Below are 22,795 nucleotides of genomic sequence, written 5' to 3' on the forward strand. Positions count from 1 at the left end.
GTATAACTGATTCACTTTGTTATAAAGCAGAAAGTAACACGCCATTGTAAAGCAATTATACCCCAATAAAGATGTTAAAAAAATAAATTACTGTCTTCAAAGAAGTACAGTTACTTATTTTAATAAAGGTCTCATAATTTTTGAACCCAATATATATTTACACCTTGAAAAATATGCAAACTGTACATCTTATCAGAAAACACATTTAAGTTTTCCTTTTACCTCTGAAAAATAAAGATTTTTAAATTATTAATCCACTTAACCTCATCATCTAGAAGGCTAATCAAGGTAAGTGCTATTCTAGCACTTCAATAATACAGATATTAAATGTTTTAGCCAATAACTAACCTTCTTCTTTAGCAGGCCATGTTTGAACACTGGTTTCTACAGCAGTGCCTGTAGTGTAGGCCTCAAGAAACACATTTGCAACTGTCAGCAGAAATTCCACACTTGCACAAATATACATTTCTTGAAGGACTAAATCAGCCACCCAACCGTCTCTGACTCTCCTATACCTTATATCCATCATGTCCTTTTTGTCAAACCCAGCTGTTAGTCCTATCATTCTGAAAAACACAATAATAACAATTCCTATGAGTATCTTACAAATAATCAAACACACCAATAAAACTCAAAGACCTCTTATCCCTTTCACTGACAGCAAACCAGCATTCTGAAGTCATTTCTCTTAGTAAGATCACAAAGGACTCCAAATAATAAACTTACAGACTTCGGGAGCTCAACTGTTTCATAAATTAGGAAGTATATCCTTAAGAAATTATCAGAATTTTGAATCTCAGCATATTTTTTCTCAATTTTTCATATATTTCCCATTACAATTTGCACAGATTAATACTTTAGATAATACAGATTAATTTAAAAACTGATTTAATTACACTGATTAGTTCTATATAACCCATCAATCAACCATTCAGCAAGAACAGCACATAACCAGGGCATTTCAAATGTTGGCTTAAAACTATGGACTCAACTGCATTGAAGCTCTGAAGATTTTAGTAAATATCCAGAAAATGAACATGCAACTTTGGGAGTAAGTTCTGTAAAATATACCAACCATTTCTCAAGTAAAAACTTAGAACACTATTACCTAGGAGTTGCTTTCTTGACATGAGGCCTTTTGTCATCTAAAATACAGTTTTTTAATGAGAAGGAAGAAAATGTTGAGTCATCTGTATACATTTTTAAAGTACTTATAATATTCTCCAACTTAAATTCAGCAAGTTTCAGAGAAGGATCACGAATATCTGTAAATGAAGTCTGTGGAAGAGGAAATCAATACAAATTTTACACAAAAACACAAATTTAAAACATATTTTAAGACATGAAATACCACATTCTCTATCTCCAAAGAGCTCATAATGAAAGGCATGAAAAATAATAACTTTAAAATTTTATTTTTCATATCACTGGCTATAGGAAAGACAACTCATTTTAAAAGGCAAATAGTTAAAATTATTTTATTATTAAAGTGAAAAGATCAACAATTTTTCTCAGAGGAACAGATATTCCAAAATATAAGAAACAAGAGAAAATATATTTTTTCTTCTTCACCTTACCTGTTTAGGACCTGGACTATACAGTACCATGGTGAGATAATCAGTTCTGAAACTCATATTTAGTGTTGTCTTAACTTGGGAAGCATGTGAATGTACTTCTACCACAGCAGCTGTCACTACAGTTGTTCCTTGGAAAAATTACAGTTATTGGAGAAAAGAAGAAAGTCAGGAATGGTAGAACTCATTAAAACAGACCTGAACTAGATTTAAGATAATTGTTAAATAAATGGGTATAGTATAATGTTTTTCCAAAAAATTTAAAAGATTTAAAAATTCTGATGTTGAACTCACTAACTACTGGCTTAGGATTCTTTACATAATAACCTGAGAGTATTAATTAAACTCTTGGTTTACTTTTAATAAACTCTTGGTTTAATTTTCATAAAACAAGAATAAAAGAACTAACCACTGGGTTTGTTTTGGAGATTAAGCAAAACAGCATGTGTAAAATGCATACTAGAGTACCTGGTATATGTGTTTGGTATTTAAATTTTACTTCAAAATCTAAAACCAAACAAGATACTTTAGATGACATTTAAAAAATTGTTCCACTAAACAAAAGGATCCAAAATTCAATCTTTTCTACGTTTTATATTTTGGGACAAGGTATTATATATACATGGTACATATTAAATGGACATATAATAAAAACATAGCAATTCCTAATTCTCATTCTACCTGACTCCAGAGACAAGGACCACCATTCCAGGTAACTTATTTTTTAATTTCGGTAAAATTTACATCCGTGAAATGTAAAGATCTTATCTGAAACATTTAATGAGATTTGATAAATATATACATCCATGTCACCAACACTCCAATTAAGATACTGAACATTCACATCACTCCAAAAAGTTCCCTTACAACCCTTTCCCAGCCTATCCCAACCTCCCTACCATTCTAATTTCAATCACCTTAGATTAGTTTTGTGGGTTCTTAAATTCTGTATAAATGCAGTAAGATATATCATACTCTTTCATGTTTAGTTTCTTTCAGTTAAAGAAATCTGAGACTGACCCATGTTACTGTATGTGTCAGTAGCTCCTTCTTTATGTACTCCGAAAATACACTGCATGAAAATAAAGTTTATCCATCCTAGTGCTGATGAACATATGGGTTATTTCCAGATTTAAGCTATTATGAATAAATCTGTTGTAAATATTCCTAAATAAGTCATTTTGTGTATATATGCACTTACTTTGGGGTGCAGTGGGAGTAAATACTTAGGCTTATAATTGTTTGTTATAGGGTAGGTATACATTAACTGCCTAACTTTGTCAAAAGTAGTTATACTATTTCACTTTCCTAAGAGCCACATGTGAGAGTTTCAGCAGTTTCACATTCTCGTCAACATTTGGTGTTGTCAGTCTTTTAAACTTTAGTCTGGTAAACGGAAGTCTTCCTGATAAATAACTATGTTAGCACCTTATCATGTGCTTACTGTCCATTTAACCTATTATCCTTTCTAAAGTATCCAAATCTTTTGGGCATTTGTTTTTTAAAAAGTTACTAATTTCAAGGAGTTCTGTATTCTAGATATAAGAAGGTCAGATAAAGGTCAGATAAAGGCATCTTGAATATTTCGTCTAGTCTGAAGCCCAATCTTTCACAATCTTGATACTATCATTTTTCCCCCTTTTTTAAAAATTAATTAATTTTTTTTTAGCCGCGTTGGGTCTTCCTTGCTGCGGTGGGCTTTCTCTAGCTGTGGTGAGCGGGAGCTCCTCTTCGCTGCGGTGCACGGGCTTCTCATTGTGGTGGCTTCTCTTGTTGCGGATCGCAGGCTCTAGGGGCATGGCCTTCATTAGTTGAGGCGCGTGGGCTCAGTAGTTGTGGCTCGCGGGCTCTAGAGTGCAGGCTCAGTAGTTGTGGTGCATGGGCTTGGTTGCTCCGCAGCATGTGGGATCTTCCGGACCAGGGCTTGAACCCATGTCACTGGCACTGGCAGGCGGATTCGTAACCACTGTGCCACCAGGGAAGTCCCTGACACTATCTTTTGATGAGCAGAAGTTTAACATTTTGACGAGATCTACTTTACAAAGTTTTTCTTTTATGGTTAGTGCTTTTTTATCTATCCAAGAAATGTTTGGCTATCCCATGAAGATATTCTTTCATGTTCCTTCTTCTAGAAGTTTAAAAGTTTTAGCTTTCAAATATATGCCTTTCATCCATCTCAAATTGATTTGTGTATGGTGTGAAGGGACAAGTTCAATTTTTCCTACATTTACCTAGTTATGACAGCACCATTTGTTTAAAAGTTTATCTTTTCCCTATTGACCAGTCTTTGTTGAGTATCAGTTTACTTGCATGTCTTCTGGACATTCTGTTCTGTTTTACAAATCTATTTGTCTATGTTATGCCAATAACATACTAACTTAATTATTGAAGATTTATTGTAAATTGTGAAATTAGATAGTGTAAATCTTTGCTCTTCTTTCATACACACATACACACACACACACACACACACGGCTATTCTTGATCCTTAGCTATATAAGCTTTTAAAGTAATTTTTAAATTTCTATTAAAGTTTGACTGTGATTATGTTGAATATATAAATCAATATGGTGAGAACTGACATTTAAACAATACGGATATTTTAACAATACTGAGATTTTTCAATGCACAAACATGGCATACATTTTCATATATATAGGTCATTTAGTTTTTCTCATGAGTATTTGGTATCTTTCAGTATAGCAGTCTTGCATAATTTTGTTAAATTTCTTCCTAAGTATGTTTTCTGATGGTATTGCAAATAGTTTTTAAAGTCCTATTTCTCAATTGTTACATATTAACCCTGTATCTTGTTAAAAATGCTAAATTGATTTAATTCTGGGAATTTGTTGAAGACTTCTTAGGGTTTTCTGTGTAATCAATCATGTTGAGAAAAAAGGCATTTTTAATTCTTTCTACTCTGTAGACCTTTTCTTGGGGACTTCCCTGGTGGTCCAGTGGTTAAGACTCTGCGCTTCCACTGCAAGGGGCGTGGGTTTGATCCCTGGTTGGGGAACTAAGATCCCACATGCCACGTGGTGTGGCTGAGAAGATATTTAAAAAAAAAAAAAAAAAAAATCCTTCCTTTGGCTGTATTGCTCTGTCAATGACTACCAGCTGAACAGGAATGGTGAATGTGGACATTCTTGCCTTGTTCCTATTTTAGGTGGAAAACTTTCTACTTCATTATTAAGTATGCCTTTTTAGACATTTCTAGTTTTTACCACAAATAGGTGCTGAATTTTAAAAAATGTTTTTCCTGCATCTATTGAGGTGATATAACTTTTTCTCCTTTCTCTATTAATTTGGTGAGTTAGCTTAATTGATTTTTGAGTGTTAAACCAACTTTTCATTTTGGGATAATTCTCAGTTGGCCAAGATGAAATATCCTATATCCTTATTGCTGGATTCAGTATACTAATATGTTGTTAAGAATTTTTATGCCTGTGTTCATGAGGGATACTGGTGTGCAATATTCTTTTCTTGAAGTGGCTTTTTCTGTTTTGTTTTTGATTTTAGTTTTTGGTACCAGGGTAATGCTTGCTTTATAAAATGTCTAAGGAAGTGTTCCCTTCTCCTCTATTTTCCAAAGAGTTTAACACTGGTATTATTTCTTATTTAAATATTTAATAGAATTCACCATTGAAATTCAATTCTTTTAATAGATACAGAGCTACTCAGATTTTCTATTTCATCCTATGTCAGTTTTGGTAATTCTTTTTTTCCAAAAAATTTTTACACTTCATATTAGCTCTAGAATTTATTATCACAAAATTATTCATAATATTCCCTTATTGTCCTGGTAGTGAACTACTACAATCTAATTAATTCTGATATTGATAATTTATTTTCTATCAGTCTTGCTAAGGATTTATCAATTTCATTAGTCTTTCCAATGAAAACAATTTTGGACTTTGGTAATTTTCTCTCCTGCTTATCTGTTTCTCTTTCACTGATTTCTACTGTTGTCTATATTACTCTCTTCCTTTTATTTATTTTGGGTTTGATCTGCTCTTCTAGTTTCTTGAGGTAGAAGATTTTATCTTTGATTTTTAACTCCAGTACAGTCCTTTATAGCTACAAATTTTTCAGCACTGCTTTAGTTGCATCCCACAAATTTTGACATTTTATGTTCATTATTTTTCAGTTTAAATAATTTTGATCTCCCTTGTTTTTCTTTTTTAACCCATCAGTTATTCAGAAATTGTTTAATGTCCAGGTATTTCAAGCTTTTCTGACATCCAATTGCTATTGATTTCTAACTTAATTTCATGTGGTCAGAAAACTTTAGCTCCTCCCTCCCCACAATGGTCTATCTTTGTGAATATTCCAGGAGTCCTTTAAAAAAAGAATATTCTGCAATTGTTGAGTGAAGTATTATATTAATGTCAATTAGGTCAAGTTTTTTTTAACAGTATTCAAATATTCTATATTCTTTCTGATTTTTTAGTCTATATTCTATCAACTAAGAGTGGTGTGCTAACTATCCAACTATGATTTTGTATATGTGTATATCCTCCTTTAGTTCTGTCACTTTTTGCTGCATATATTTTGAAGCTCTGTTATTAGCACATACACATTTAGATTTCTTTGTGAATTGATCCCTTTAACTTCATTAAAAAAAACAAAAAAACAAAATTGTACGTGTCTTTTTGAATTATGGCTTTCTCTGGGTATATGCCCAGTAGTGGGATTGCTGGGTCATATGGTAATTCTAGTTTTTTGAGGAACCTCCATACTGTTCTCCATAGTGGCTGTATCAATTTACATTCCCACCAACAGTGCAGGTAGGTTCCCTTTTCTCCACACCCTCTCCAGCATTTATTGTTTGTAGATTATTTTGATGATGCCCATTCTAACTGGTGTGAGGTAATACCTCACTGCAGTTTTGATTTGCATTTCTCTAATAATTAGTGAAGTTGAGCATCTCTTCATGTACATGCACCCCAAGGTTCACTGTAGCACTACTTACAATAGCCAGGTCATGGAAGTAACCTAAATGTCCATCGACAGATGAATGGATAAAGAAGATGTGGTACATATATACAATGGAATACTACTCAGCCATAAAAAGGAACGGAACTGGGTCATTTATAGAGACGTGGATGGACCTATAGACTGTCATACAGAGTGAAGTAAGTCAGAAAGAGGAAAACAAATATCGCATATTAACACATATATCTGGAAACTAGGAAAATGGTACAGATTAACCGGTTTGCAAGGCAGAAATAGAGACCCAGATGTAGAGAACAAACGTATGAACACCAAGGGGGGAAGGGGAGGGTGGGATGAATTGGGAGACTGGGATTGACATATATACACTAATATGTATAAAATAGATAACTAATGAGAACCTGATAGACCTTCTTGACTCAGAGTTGCTACACACTTTCAATTTGTAAAAAATACAGTATCTGAAAAGCACAATAAAAAATGAAGCACAATGAAACGAGGTATACCTGTAATTTCTTTAGGAATGGGTATAAAGAAACTAAACTTTGAGTCACTGGAAATCTGAAAATTATTGTTTTCACATTTAGATGATGGTTTGGCCATATATAGAATCCTAACTTCAAAATAACTTTCCTTAGAAATTTGGCTATATTACTCCATTGTATTTCATCCTCCATCCATCCCATCCCATCCAGTTTCATTCATGATAAATCTGATTCCAGTCACTTTTTCCCCAAGCCCTAAAAGGCAGCCTGGTTTTTCTTCAACTAAAAATATTACTTTTGTTGTTCTGACATTTCATGAACATGTGTTTGCATGGGGAGTCTTCAATCAGCTTGAAACTTGGTAGATTCTTTACATCCAAGATTTTGTTCCAATATTTACTTAGTTCTGGAGAGTTTTCTTCTATTATTTCTTTGAAAGATTCTTCTCTTCCATTCCCTCAGTTCTTTCTCCTAAAATACTTATTATTCTGGAAATTGGACCTTTTGAACTAAAGCTCTACCACTCGTAAGTTCTATATCACTTTCCATCTCTGTGCTTATTTTTTCTCTGTGTCATAGGAGATTACATTAACCATACAGTCCAACTCAGTACTTACATGCTAACCCCATGCTTTGTGCATTTGTTTCAAAATTTTGGCAATCATATTTTTGGTTTCCAAGAACTCTTTCTTATCTTGGAAAGGCAGAAGGTAGTGAAGGTAGGATCTGGTTCTTATATTCTCAAAATCCTCTGATTATGAATTAGAGTTTGTTTTCTGTTTGTTCACGTTCTCGTTTGTTTCCTTAATTATTTCTGTTTCATTCAGGAAACACTATCTCTTTATCTTGGTTGCTTTCAGGCTTAGGTTCTTGTGATTTTCTTTATATCTGACCATTAATATTTAACAATAATGGACCAGGCTGGTTATTCTAGCTAGTAAGAATGAGGATTCCGGTAATGTTACAAATGTAGGTTGTTTCTTTGCTGGGATTCTCCCTGACTGGAAAAGCTGTGCAATATATTAGTGCTTTGCAAGAGTGAGTCTTGTGAACTAGCAGATTTCACTTTGAGGTAGGCAGATTTGGGGTTCCTCAAAATGCCAGAATGAAGAGAACTTTATTCTAGTGAAGCAAAATCATCTCAGCAGTTCTAATTAACCCAATTCTCTACATGTGCTGGTGCTGAACTTAGCACCTAGTTAGGATTCTACATAATAAATTAAATCCAACATTGGATGCAGACTTCTTCTGAGTTACAATTCTCTCTGCTCTATTCCATCCACCTTCTAATTACTTGTTGAAATCCATCATTTACTAATGATCATCCTCTCTTGACATCTCTAATATTTTGATACTCCTAATATTAATATAAAATATTCCATCTGGAACATATGCTGCACTAGGAATAAGGGAGAAGGAGGGGATGAAGAGAAAAATTGAAAATAAGGACTTACAGGGAAGTTGGGATAACAAGAATAAATACATACTAAGGAATTTTGTCACAACAAGACTTGAAATTTTGATTCAAAGAAAAAAATCAACAGAATGACTGATAACAGACAAATCAGAAATACCTGAATGAGATTAGCTAAAGAGAAAAGATTTATAAATCTTATTTTACCCAAACCTAGAACTAGGAAGAATGAAAGGAAGGATAGAAGGAAAGAAGAAAAGAGGAGGGGGACTAATTTAAGGTTAAGCACATACCTCCTGAATGGTGTGAAGCATTAGTAGCACCACTAGTAACACTAGACTGATCTTTTATTACTCCACATGAGGCACTATCACTTTCTTCATACCATATGTTGCCGTATAATGTTTTAAAAATAGTTGTTATATCTTCTTGACTAAGAATGAACTGTTAAAAAATAAGATTTGCTTATTTTAACATTACTATTTCATGCAGTCAAAAATTTTCATACAAGAAAAACAATTTTCATTTCAATCCTCTAAAAAGCCAACTTTTAACATATTAGATAATTCTACTAACTGAATATTCCATTTTTGAAATGACCATGTGATCTTCAGTACCTTGTGAAATACAGGACTAAATTAAATGTCAGCATCAATGAAGCTATGAATGATGAACGTTTTTTGTTATGAATGTAGCAATTAACCTACTAATTTTAAACCGTTAAAATGAACTTTCATTTTCAAGTATTCATGTAGCGCCTTTGTATTTTTTTGGTTAGTAAGCATCTCAATTTACAAATATAGAATAATCAAAAATAATAAATTTATACAATTGAAAATATTTTACAATATATTTTACATGAATTATTTTAGTTGACCCTCACAAAAGTCGTAGGTTAAAGAGTATAATCCTGATTTTATATGAAGGTGAGGCTTGAATGATTAAGTATCATGCTTAAGTCCACTTGAAGAATGCAACACACTAACTCAAAACTCCATGTGTTGCAAATTTAGCCTAAAACCACTAGCATAAGACCTGTCTTGAAAGCTGTGACTGTTAATTTTATGTCAACCTGACTAGGTCGTAGTATGTAGAGATTTAGTCTAGATGTTATTATTCTAGATGTTATGTGTATATATATATGTATATATTATATAATATATATATAAAGAAACACACACACACACACATATATATACATATATGTATATGTATATATATATATGGTCCTGCAGACCACCTACAAATGCCCAGCTGCCTTCTGGGGCAGATCCACTAGAATGAAATTGAGTCTTCCCCTATCAAGAGACACCCGAGGAGTTAGCAGCTGTTGCAGCCCACCTTAGGGGACCACATATTTGACTCCCCCTGGATCTCAACTTCAGAGTCAGGGAGAGGTTAAAACTGAGTCTTCAAGAAGTCAGTCTAACGCATCCAGACCAAGAGTATACACACACATACACACACATACACATACACACACACACACACACACACACACACACCACATATCCTATTGGTTCTATTTCTCTGAAGAACTCTAATACAACAGCAATTCAGTTAAAAAAAAAAAAAAAGACCTGTGAGTTTTAAATTGGTATGTCTAATAACCTCAAAGGGATAACTTTAATTCCACAAAATTTAACAGTTTTATTTGCATCGGGCTTCCTTTGACTACATTTCAAAAGTGATAAACTAATCTAGTGTTTTAAGATTAACTCCATGTGTATCTTATTCCTGCTACTTATGTTTTGTTTTTAAATTTTCATTTATTCATGACACTTATTTTGTGATTATTATGTAGCAGGTATTGCAAAAATAGTATATTCATATAAATTAATAAAATGAAATTAAATATTACAACTTCTAAACCATAGTCTTTCAATTAGTGCATGTTTACTGAATACTCCCCAAATAACTGATATTAATCATTACTCTTCACTCTTGCCAACAGCTCAGTACAGGAAGCTGGAAGAACTGTAAGGATTCAAGGAATACTGGTCTGTGGCTCCTACATTTCAGGACTGGCTGTGTATGCTACCACCGAACATCTGACAAGTCAAAAATCACAAACTGCAGCACTTAGCCTGGATGCATTAGAGTAACCGATTCTAGCCTCTTTGTGATGCAGAGGATGATGTCCAAGAGGGTTCCAATGTGTGAACCTGGGGGTGAGCCACAACAGCTGCTAACTATTCAGACAGATCACTGCAGGGGAAGACCCAATTTGATCTGTCCTGGAAGGCAGCTGGGCATTTGCAGAAGGTCTGCAACATCATCTGGACATTCTGCATGGATTTTCTCTGGAGAAGAGTGAAGGGAAATGGTGTCCCAGCCGCCCCACACAAATCTGCCTAATGACTGGGCCCAGTGGGGAGAAGATTTGCCCAGTATGCTAGGTAGAACTTGCTACTTATGTTTTATAAGTTTCTAACTGTTGTCTTACCAATACAAAGAGACTTCAATTATTTATCTTAAGAAGATACGGCCCATTTATAATTTAAGGAGTCCATATGATCTTATACACAGAGTTTAAAGATCTTGAGTTGAGATCATCATGTTTCATTTGTTTTACATCTTTATTGGAATATAATTGCTTTACAATGGTGTGTTAGAGATCATCATGTTTTAAGTTTTAAATACATTTTTAAGTTACAAATCTGAAATTTTTTAAATGATGATTTTCTCTTTTTGAATATAATTTTTATGGGGAGAAACAGAAAGGGAAACAGGGGGATGAAGGGAGGGAAAAGAATCTGTTAAGTAGGTTTCTTAAAGAAATCTTCCAGAAAGAGTGTGTGTTGCCGTCACTTTAGCAAAACATGTGATACAGTTTTGACTTCCATCCAGTCGAGAGGTAAAAATACGAACTTGTGGATAGTTACACTGGAGATCTGTGACACGATATCAACCAATAGGGAAGTAAAGTTACGTCTAAATTACTAACCATTTGCCATTTTCATCTTCAACCACTCCATTCTTCTAGGACCTTTGCTACGTTACTTCATATATTCCCATAGCTTCAAATACCATCTATAATCTGATGATTTCCAAATCATTATTTCCAGCCTTAGACCTCTCCACTAACATCTTTATTAAAATATCTAACTGACTACTTACAGCACCATGTCTAATATTTGTTTCCTTCATGATATTTACCATAATTTAGAACTATTTTAATTGTGTGCCTGTGTACTTTTTTACGGTCTATCTCACCTCTGGACCACCACCAATACCAACCCCTGCGTTACACTGGTAAATTCCATGAAACCAGAGATAATGTCACAACTTCTTTGCCACAGGATCTCCAATATCTGGCACAGGGTCTAACACTCAGTAGGCACTCAAATATTTGTTGAATAAATGAATGACAAACATTCAATGCATTCTAGATTGTATGCTATTATTTCATTTGTGACCAAGGTAATTAATATATAACTTATACACACAAAATGACTTATGTCCCCAAGCAATATTTTTTAACAAACAAAACAGGAATCAATAAGCATTCAAAAGTTACCTCCATGGGCTTTAGTTGAGCATTTACATCAAAACAAGGAACTTCCTGGTACCACTCCCAGGATAAATTTCGCTCAACAACCACCTCAAGATTTAGTGGCAATAGTAGATCCAGTACTTCCTGGTATGCATCATTAATAAATTGAGACCTATAAGTAAAAATAAAATTGTTTTGAATAGTTTCATACAAAATCAGATAGTTAAAAAATTAATCATTTTATATACAAATAATAGAAATCAATAATTTTGTGTGTGTGAAGAGAAAAATAAAATCGAACAGGCTTTCCATGTAAAATGAGAGATGAAAGTCACACACTTTCAAAGTCACCCACTAGAAATCTACAAGAAACCTGGGTGACTTTCTCTGAGGTGAAGTGTTCCATGTTGAAGAAAAATGAATTTTTTCAATAGGATTTTGCAATATGTTAAAAAGCGCCAAAAATATACAAGTTGAACCGGTTTGCAGTGCAGAAATTGAGACACAGAGGTAGAGAACAAATGTATGGACACCAAGGGGGGAAAGTGGCGGGGAGGGGTGGTGGGATGGTGTGATGAATTGGGAGATTGGGATTGACATATATACACTAATATGTATAAAATGGATAACTAATAAGAACCTGCTGTAAAAAAAAATAAAATAAAAAAAATAAAATAAAATAAAAAAATATATACAAGTTGGACAATAAACTCTTAAAATGAGAATTATCTCTACATCATCTATAAACATACATTACACGAGACATTATGAAAACATTTAGGGGCTTCCCTGGTGGCGCAGTGGTTAAGAATCTGCCTGCCAATGCAGGAGACATGGGTTCGAGCCCTGATCCGGGAAGATCCCACATGCCACGGAGCAACTAAGCCTGTGCTCTATAACTACTGAGCCTGCACACTAGACCCTGCGAGCCACAACTACTGAGCCTGCGTGCCACAACTACTGAAGCCCGTGTGCCACAACTACTGAAGCCCGTGTGCCTAGAGCCCATGCTCTGCAACAAGAGAAGCCACCACAACGAGAAGCCCGCACACCGCAACGAACAGCAGCCCCTGCAACTAACGGAAAGCATGTGTACAGCAACGAAGACCCAATGCAGTCAAAACTATATAAATTAATTAATTTAAAAAAAACAATGAAAACATTTAAATTCACTGATTTACACATGTTAGCAGATTACCACATATCCCCTTACTTCATAAGAAACCAGTTTGCACCATATGAAATTCCTATTTCTATGGATCAAATATACTTGAATATGGACAATTTCATATTAATTGAACCATATTGGCCTTTCCAAGTACTTATAAGGGTAGGACTGATGCTCAGGAATGATGAAAAGAGTAGTAGGTTACCAAACCCCTTTCAAGTGACATGTGACCAAAGAAGCCTCCCATTATACCTTCAAATGACAATCTCAAGGTGGTACTCCTCAATAATACATTTATGTTTTAATTGGCAGCAATCCCAAATTCTTCAACTAGGGAATGAAGCTATGACTGTAGAATTTACATATCACTTATTCAATTGGAGAGAAATATGGGAGTCACCAGGGATCTCCTAGAATTCCTAGCATCATATCATTGAATGTATTAACTATAGGGTAACATTATACTTAGAATGTATGCATCCTTGCAATCTCCCTTAATGGTACTAAGTTAGGGAATCTAAAAGCTCTAAGCAGATACTACATGTACAATTTTAACAAGTGAATATGAAAATATATAGCTATGCCATAAGTCATTAAGTCAACCTTATATTGTTAAAAAGTTATGCTGTTTCCAATTCATCACTGTAATATATAATACTTGGTTCATTATCTTTGTACATGTCTTTGAGTAAATTTCTTCCTCTGGACTAATTTCAAGAAATATTAACTGCTGTGTCAAAAGATTACTTCCTCTGGAAAAACCTTTCCTTACCAGTACTAGTCTTCCAGGGAATTAAAATTTTTTCCATTAGGAGAATTTTGTAAAGACTGAAAGAAATGGAAATCCAAAGGTGCAATGTCTGGTGAATACGGCGGATGAATCAGAACTTCCCAGGCAAGCTGTTAACAGTTTTTGCCTGGTCATCAAAGAAACATGCGGTCTTGTGTTATTCTGATGGAAGATTATGCATTTTCTGTTGACTAATTCTGGACGTTTTCCTTCGGGTGCTGCTTTCAGTTGGTCTAATTGGGAGCAGTGCTTGTTGGAATTAATTGTTTGGTTTTCGGGAAGGAGCTCATAATAGAGGACTCCCTTCCAATCCCACCATGTACACGACATCACCTTCTCTGGGTGAAGACGGGCCTTTGGTGTGGTTGGTGGTGGTTCATTTCTCTTGCCCCATGATCTCTTCCGTTCCACACTGTTGTATAGTATCCACTTTTCATCGCCTGTCACAATTTGTTTTTAAAACAGAACGTTTTCATTACGCTTCAGTAGAGAATCACATGTGGAAATATGGTCAAGAAGGTTTTTTTGCTTAACTTATGTGGAACCCAAACATCAAAGTGATTCACATAACCAAGCTGGTGCAAATGATTTTCAACGCTTGATATGGATTTTTTGAGTATGCTGGCTGTCTCCTGCATGGTATAACGTTGACTGTTCTCAATTATTGTTTCCATTTGATCGCTATGAACTTCAGCTGGTCTACGCAACCATGGAGCATCCCCCAGTGAAAAGTCTCCAGCACGAAACTTCACAAACCACCTTTGATCCGTTCGATCAGTCACAGCACCTTCTCCATACACTGCACAAATCTTTTTTTGTGTTTCAGCTGCATTTTTACCTTTCTTGAAATAATAAAGCATAATATGCCAAAAATGTTGCTTTCTTTCTTCCATCTTCAATATTAAAATGGCTACACAAAAATTCAACAACTTTGATAAGTCTTTTTTTAAATGCACACTGATATGAGAGCTGTCACATATAATCTAACGAAACTGTTTCGAATGAAGTTAAAGACAACTAAGTGCTACTAGAGCCATCTTACGGAAAAAACTGGACGAACCTTTTGGCCCATCCAGTACATTTAATAGGTCATTGTCTTGTCTGTAGTTTCAATTAGAATGAAAGATTCATGAGGGTAAGGACTATATTTATGTTATTCTTTGATGTATTGCCAGTACTTGGCTCAGATGATTACAATATGACATGTACTCCTCAATTATTTGCCAAACTAAATACAAGAAATTGGATCAATATATAAATAACAACATATGAGAGTATCCATCTCCCTGCACCCAGAGTGAGAATTACTGATTATTAAGATTTTCCAAATTTAATATGCAAACATTTCACTGTATTAATTTTCATTCCCTTGAATATTAATGAGGTTGAACATTTCTATTAGCTATACACCAGCTATCACCATTCCTATAAAGAATCATCTAGTCATGTTCTTCACCAATTTTTCAAATTATCTTTTACTTACTGTCTTAAGATATTTAAGGATTTTTATCCTTTATTACAGATGTTGCTAATTACCCCATATGCTATGTTTCCCAGAATTTTGTTTTGGTAATTAATATTCAGAAACTTATACTTTTATACAGTCAAAGCCAATTGATATTTTTCCCTTATCACTTTTCTTCTTTCTTCAGTGCTTAAATTAGCAAGTTCTTCTCTACCATATGACTGGTACTTATGTGTTATTTGTCCATAGTTTTGGTTTTTTTTTTTGCGGTACGCGGGCCTCTCACTGTTGCGGCCTCTCCTGTTGCGGAGCACAGGCTCCGGACGTGCAGGCTCAGTGGCCATGGCTCACAGGTCCAGCCGCTCCAAGGCACGTGGCATCCTCCCGGACCAGGGCACGAACCCGCATCCCCTGCAGCGGCAGGTGGACTCTCAACCACTGCGCCACCAGGGAAGCCCCTGTCCATAGTTTTTTAAAGAGCATTACTGAGATAATTCATATAATATACAATTCACTCACCTTTAGTTTTTTTATACTTATAACTGGCATTATGCTCTGGGGCCATTTTAAACAGCAAAATCACCAAGGAAAAGCCCCTAAATGCAAAAAACATGGCACACAAAAAGGACACTGTTTACAGCATGAGAGTTCAAATAAGAAGGCAGGGCGTCACCTTGTTTAACACCTCAGCTGGGAACAAAGGCCTTGGGAGACCCAAATTTCTTGCAGCTCTGCGTATGTCCACAAATGACTGTAAAAGTGCCATGAATATTGATTTTGTGGTTACAAATAAGTTTTAGCAAGCAGAAATATTCACAAATATGGAATCCGTGAATAACGGGGATTGACTGTAATATATATGAATAATGATGATGCACACATACATACACACACAGTCAGCTGCTGAGTTTTCTACTCTTTCACTAACTTAATTATTTTAATTTTGTAATATATTTTAGTAGTATTTAATGTAATTTAATATATTTTAGTAGTACCTCTAATGTTATGATTCTCCCATGCCCAATCTCAATTAAAAAAAAAAACTCTTTTCTACATCTTGCCCCCAATTTATATTTCCAGAAAAACTTTACAATAATTTTGAAAGGCTTTAAAAAGAACAGCTGTTGTGATTTTTTTATTAACAGTGCATTAAATGTATAAATTAATTTATAAGAAACTGACACCTTTATAATATTAGATGTAGGAAAATATTCTCTGAAAAATTATTCAAGATTTCTTTCTGGCCCTTGGTTAAGTTTTACAACTTTCCTTATAGAAGTATTATAAACATCTTTTTAAAATTTTATAATGCAGTTAACATCTTTGCGATAAAATTATTTCAGGGAAAATTGGTTTACTCTATAAATGAGTAATTATGTTTCTAGGAATTCATCTGAAGGAAATGAATTATCCTAAAGAAATGAGTAGAAAATCATATAAGTATTGAGAAACAAAGATATCAATCATCATTATACTGCTATTTAAAACAACAATAAGAAACTTAAATTTTTAACAGGCAGATGGATTTTTTTAAAAACTATGTATTAAAATATTTAGAAAAAATTATGCACTCAAAATAATATGGAAAAATGTTTATAGCACATTTTTAAGAGAAAATTACAATCTGTAATATACAACAGAATTCTTATTTCACTTAAATGTAAGTGCAGATATAATAAAATAGAAAACAATTCTAAATTATTAACAGTAGTTATCTTTGGGTGGTCATATCACCAGCAATCTTTTACATTCATCCCCAATACCATTTTATGTATTTCTTCAATAAAAAAATTCTTTTTTGGACAGAAAAGAATATATATTGTTATTTAATGCTCGAGAAACATTTAGAGAACGCTTTTTAAAAACAATCTATTTGTAATAGAGACTCACACCTAATTCATATCTATATCATTTTTTTTGTTTTTTTAATTTTTTAAAATTGAAGTATAGTTGAATTACAATGTTCTGTTAATTACTGCTTTACAGCAAAGTGATTCAGTTATACATATGCATACATTCTTTTTTTATACATATTCTTTTACATTATGGCTTATCACAGGATATTGAATATAGTTTTCTCTGCATTACAGTAGGACCTTGTTTATCCATTCTACTGATACATATAAAAGCTTACACCTGGGGCTTCCCTGGTGGCGCAGTGGTTGAGAGTCCGCCTGCCAATGCAGGGGACACGGGTTCGTGCCCCGGTCTGGGAGGATCCCACATGCCGCGGAATGGCTGGGCCCGTGAGCCATGGCCGCTGAGCCTGCGCATCCAGAGCTTGCGCTCCGCAATGCGAGAGGCCGCGGCAGTGAGAGGCCCGCGCACCGCAAAAAAAATAAAAAATAAAAAAAAAAAGTATACATCTGCTAACCCCAACCTCCCACTCCATCCCTCCCCACTCCACTTGGCAACCACAAGTCTTCCCCGTATGTCTGTGATTCTGTTTCTGTTTCATAGATAGGTTCACTTGTATCATATTTTAGATTCCACATGTAAGTGACATCATTTGGTATTTGTCTTTCTCTTTCTGACTTACTTCCCTTAGTATGATAATCTCGAGTTGCATCCATGTTGCTGCAAATGGCATTCTTTCATTCTTTTTTATGGCTGAGTAGTATTCCGTTGTATATATATGTATCATAGCTTCTTTACCCATTCATCTGTCAATGGACACTTAGGCTGTTTCCATGTCTTGGCTATTGTGAAAAGTGCTGCTATGAACATAGGGATGTATGTATCTTTCTGAATTATAGTTTTGTCCAGATATATGCCCAGGCGTGGGACTGCTGGATCATCTGGTAGTTCTGTTTTTCATTTTCTGAGGAACCTCCACACTGTTTTCCACAGTGGTTGCACCAACTTACATTCCCACTGACAGTGTAGGAGGGTTCCCTTTTCTCCACACTCTCTACAACATTTGTTATTTGTAGACTTTTTAATGATGGCCATTCTGATTGCTGTGAGGTGGTACCTCACTGTAGTTTTGATTTGCATTTCTCTAATAATTAGTGATGTTGGGGCTTCCCTGGTGGCGCAGTGGTTAAGAATCTGCCTGCCAATGCAGGGACACGGGTTCGAGCCCTGGTCCGGGAAGATCCCACATGCTGCGAAGCAACTAAGCCCGTGCACCACAACTACTGAGCCTGCACTCTACAGCCCACGAGCCACAACTACCGAGCCCACGTGCCACAACTGCTGAAGCCCGCACACCTAGAGCCTGTGCTCCGCAACAAGAGAAGCCACCGCAATGCAACGAAGCGTAGCCCCCTGCTCGCCACAACTAGAGAAAGCTCACATGCAGCAAGAAAGACCCAACACAGCCAAAAGTAAATAAATAAAATAAATTTATTTTAAAAAAGAAGAAGAATTAGCCATGTTGAGCTTCTTTTCATGTGCCTGTTGGCCATCTGTATTTCTTCTTTGGAGAAATGTCTATTTAGGTCTTCTGCCCATTTTTGGATTGGGATTTTTTTTGTTGTTGAGTTGTATGAGCTATTTGTATATTTTGGAAAATAAGCCCTTGTCAGTCGCATCATTTGCAAATATCTTCTCCCATTCTGTAGGTTGTCTTTTCATTTTGATTATGGTTTCCTTTGCTGTGAAAAAGCTTGTAAGTTTGCTTAAGTTCCATTTGTTTTTGTTTTTATTTCTATTGCCTTGGCAGACGGACCTAAGAAAACATTGGTATGATTTATGTCAGAGGATGTTTTGCCTATGTTCTCTTCTAGGAGTTTCATGGTGTCATGTCTTATGCTTAAGTCTTTAAGCCATTTTGAGTTTATTTTTGTGTATGGTGAGGTGTGTTCTAACTTCACTGATTTACATGCAGCTGTCCAGCTTTCCCAGCACTACTTGCCAAAGAGACTGTCTTTTTCCCATTGTATATTCTTGCCTCCTTTGTCAAAGATTAATTGACCGTAGGTGTGTGGGTTTATTTCTGGGCTCTCTATTCTGTTCCATTGATCCATATGTCTGTTTTTGTGCCAGTACCATGCTGTTTTGATTACTGTAGCTTTGTAGTATTGTCTGAAGTCTGGGTGGGTTATGCCTCCTGTTGTGTTCTTTTTCTTCAGGAAGGCTTTGGCCATTCTGGGTCTTTTATGGTTCCATATGAATTTTAGAATTGTGTGTTCTAATTCTGTGAAAAATTTCATGGGCAGTTTGATAAGGATCACATTAAATCTGTAGTTTCCTTTGGATAGTATGGTCATTTTAATAATCCAAGAGCATGGGGTATCTTTCCATTTCTTCAAATCATCTTCAATTACCTTTATTAATGTTTTATAGTTCTCAGCATATAAGTCTTTCATCTCCTTGGTCAGGTTTATTCTTAAGTATTTATTTTTGGGGCTGCAATTTTAAAAGGGATTTTTTTTTTACATTCCCTTTCTGATATTTCATTGTTGTTTTAAAGAAATGCAACTGACTTCTATATGTTAATCTTGTATCCTGCTACCTTGCTGAATTCGTTTATCAGTTCTAGTAGTTTCTGTGTGGAAGCCTTTAGGTGTTTCTATATATAGTGTCATATCATCTGCATATAATAACAATTTTACCTCTTCCCTTCCAATTTGGATACCTTTTATTTCTTTTTCTTGTCTGATTGCTGTGGCTAGGACTTCCAATACTATGTTGAATAGAAGATGTGTCTAGATCATTTCTTGAAGTCAAACAAGACGTGATTAAATATAGATGCATAAATGTTCTGTTTTTAGTAAATTCAGACTTTTACACAGTTTAAACTCCAAGTTAATGAGCCTCCTAAAGGTTTAAATTATTACTGTATGTCTATAGCCTATTATTAAAATAGAACTCTTTCATTTCAATATTTCCCTGTAATTTCTGAAATCCCTGGACTTGGCTAAACAAATCATTCTACATTTTCCTATGTCTTCATTAAATGTATCATTAATTTCTTATCTTAACTGAAACCCGGCTTTCCATGAAGCTCTATTAAAGTCTGATTTCTCTCCAACACTCTATCTACCTCAGAGTTGAGGGATACAAACCATTTTTCTTAATTTGGAACAATGCTCATCCACTCTCTCTTCTACTCCTTTAAGAGTAACACCATCCAGGTTAACCACCTTCTATTCTTGCTGCAATCTATCAATAACTAGTCAGTGTTCATTTTTGAAGACTTTGAGACTACTGAATCTCCAGTTTATAAACCACTCTCTATATTCCATTAGTCTATCAGTATTTTCTTGTCTTCAATTTCTTCCCTCTCCATTATCTGTCAACATGACTTTCAATATTTAAAATCTTGTCTCACTATCTTCAGTCACATCTGCTTGTTAAAAACTGTCTTGCCTGAATCCAACAGACTGTTGGATTCCAAATACCAAATATCAAGTACTACATGAAAAAAAATCATATACTGTTAATTCATGGTTATCAACAACATGATCCTCAACGCTACTTCAATACATTCTCCTGGTACCCTTTCCATCATTTTGCTTGCTCCATCTTAACCTCTTTTGAGGGATTTTCATCTGCCATTCCTTAAATATGGACATTCCTCAGCATTCTGCCCCACATGTCCCACTCTACAAATTCTGTGTGACCTTACTCACTTTGATGGCTTCTATAACTAGTTAAATATTATTAAACACTCCCAAATCTAGAAATCCAAACACTTTCCAATATCCAGATACTATATCTAGGTGCTTTCCAGATCTGGTTCTAGATATCTTCATATAAAAGTCATGTAACCATTTTCAAGTTACTTTGCCCATTAGAGAACTTGTTAACATCTCCACTCTACTTTTTTTTCTGCATTGCTCTGTCATATCTCGCTGAACTGCATTATTACCAAATGCTGAATTTTACAAACCTGCAAGCTGGAGTCTATTTTAACTACTCTCTTTTAACCCTGACACCCCTTTAATAATCAGTTACCTTTAATTCTACTTCTCAAATTTGTCACACCTGGTTATTCCTCTACTACCTCAATTCCTTATCCTAGACTGAGTCACATCTAATTCTTACGTGAATTACTCCAGCAGTTAGCAAACCATTCTTTCAACTTCCAGTTTTGTCTCCTTTTGACCTATTTTCTACAACCCTTCCAAAATCTAAATGTGATCCTATTTTTATGCATCAGCTCATAAAATTCATTAAATAGTACCTATCTCAACAATCTAATGAGGGAGGTACTATTTATTCATCCCTTGTAAAGACTGCTCACTACGATACTTCACGTTCCTAGCACAGTGCCTGGGATATATTACATGCTTAATAAATACTCAAATATTCAATTGATGGAAATTTCTCCTTCCATCTAAGATGAAATATCATGAACTAGATTTACTCTCCTGCCTGAAACAATTCCTCCCTTCCCCCCACAAAGACACACATGCAAGATATATTAAAAAATGTTTTTCAAGATACAGGACATTAGGCAATGGACACTGATTACTGCGACAAGAAAAAACAAGATGAGCCCTAATGCTCCAACTTCAATTGTTTTGAGATAATTTAAAGGTCATGGAAAAGTGGGGGGATGGATAAGCCAAGAAATAACCAGTAAAGTCCATGAGTTATGAAGACAGATCTGAGAGTCCAGGGAAACCAAGGCAGCTAGAGTTCATATGGTAAAATTCCAGAGAGGACAGAGCTACAGAGAAGAACTCCAAAATTGTAGTACCAAATGCCTATACTAGAAAAGAAATGTTCAAATCAATCATCTGAGCCACCACCTAAAGAAACTTAGAAAAAGAGCAAAATTAAACCCAAAGTAAGGAGAAGGAATAATGAATATCAAAGCAGATATCAATGAAAGAGAAAACAGAAAAAGAAGAGAAAAAACCAAAAGCTGGTGCTTTAAGAGCAATAAAACTGAACTGTCAAGAATGGATAACCAGGGAATGGCCAAGATAGAGGAATAGGAAGACTCTAAGATCACCTCCTCTCAGGAGCACACCAAAATTACAAATATTTACAGAGTAACTATCAGTGAGGATGACCTAAGACCAGCAGAGAAGAAGCTATTTAAAAACTAAAGATATGAAGAAGGAACCACAACAACACAGGTAGGAGGAGTGTAGACACGGTATAGTAAAGAACCATACTCCCAGGCCACAGATGGGAGGATAATTATAATTGCAGAAGTTCTCCCCAAGGAACGAGGGGTACAACCCTCCTCATCAGGCTGCCCAGCCTAGAGTTCCCAGAATGACTGGCTTTGAAGACCAGTGGGGCATACTTTTGAGAGAGTCAAAGGGCAGTAGGAAACAGACTCTACTCTTAGAGGGTGCACACAAAATCTCACATGTCCTGAGACCAAGGGAAGAAGCAGTAATTTAAAAGGAGCCTGGGTCAGACCCACTTGCTGATATTAGAGAGCCTCCCAGAGAAGCAGGAAGCTTCTGGTACTCACGCTGGGGACACAGATGCTGGCAGAAGCCACTTCTGGATGCTCATTCAACCACAAGGACAATGCTGC

At 35.2% G+C, this 22,795-nt stretch overlaps 1 protein-coding gene across 3 annotated transcripts in view; it reads right to left on the reverse strand.

Annotated features, from left to right (window-relative positions):
- The window catches only part of VPS13A (vacuolar protein sorting 13 homolog A), a 238,885-nt gene that overhangs the window by 93,518 nt on the left and 122,572 nt on the right, over positions 1–22,795 (reverse strand). For all 3 annotated transcript variants that reach the window (XM_082843241.1, XM_082843242.1, XM_082843240.1), the window contains exons 34-38: positions 11,947–12,094; positions 8,720–8,870; positions 1,578–1,705; positions 1,109–1,278; positions 349–566 (exon numbers count right to left, since the gene is read on the reverse strand). In XM_082843241.1, the coding sequence (XP_082699367.1) occupies positions 349–566; positions 1,109–1,278; positions 1,578–1,705; positions 8,720–8,870; positions 11,947–12,094 (815 nt within the window). The remainder of the gene's footprint in view (positions 1–348; positions 567–1,108; positions 1,279–1,577; positions 1,706–8,719; positions 8,871–11,946; positions 12,095–22,795) is intronic.

The sequence above is a fragment of the Leucopleurus acutus genome, assembly GCF_964270905.1.
Source record: "Leucopleurus acutus genome assembly, chromosome: 7".
NCBI classification, from domain to species: domain Eukaryota; kingdom Metazoa; phylum Chordata; class Mammalia; order Artiodactyla; family Delphinidae; genus Leucopleurus; species Leucopleurus acutus.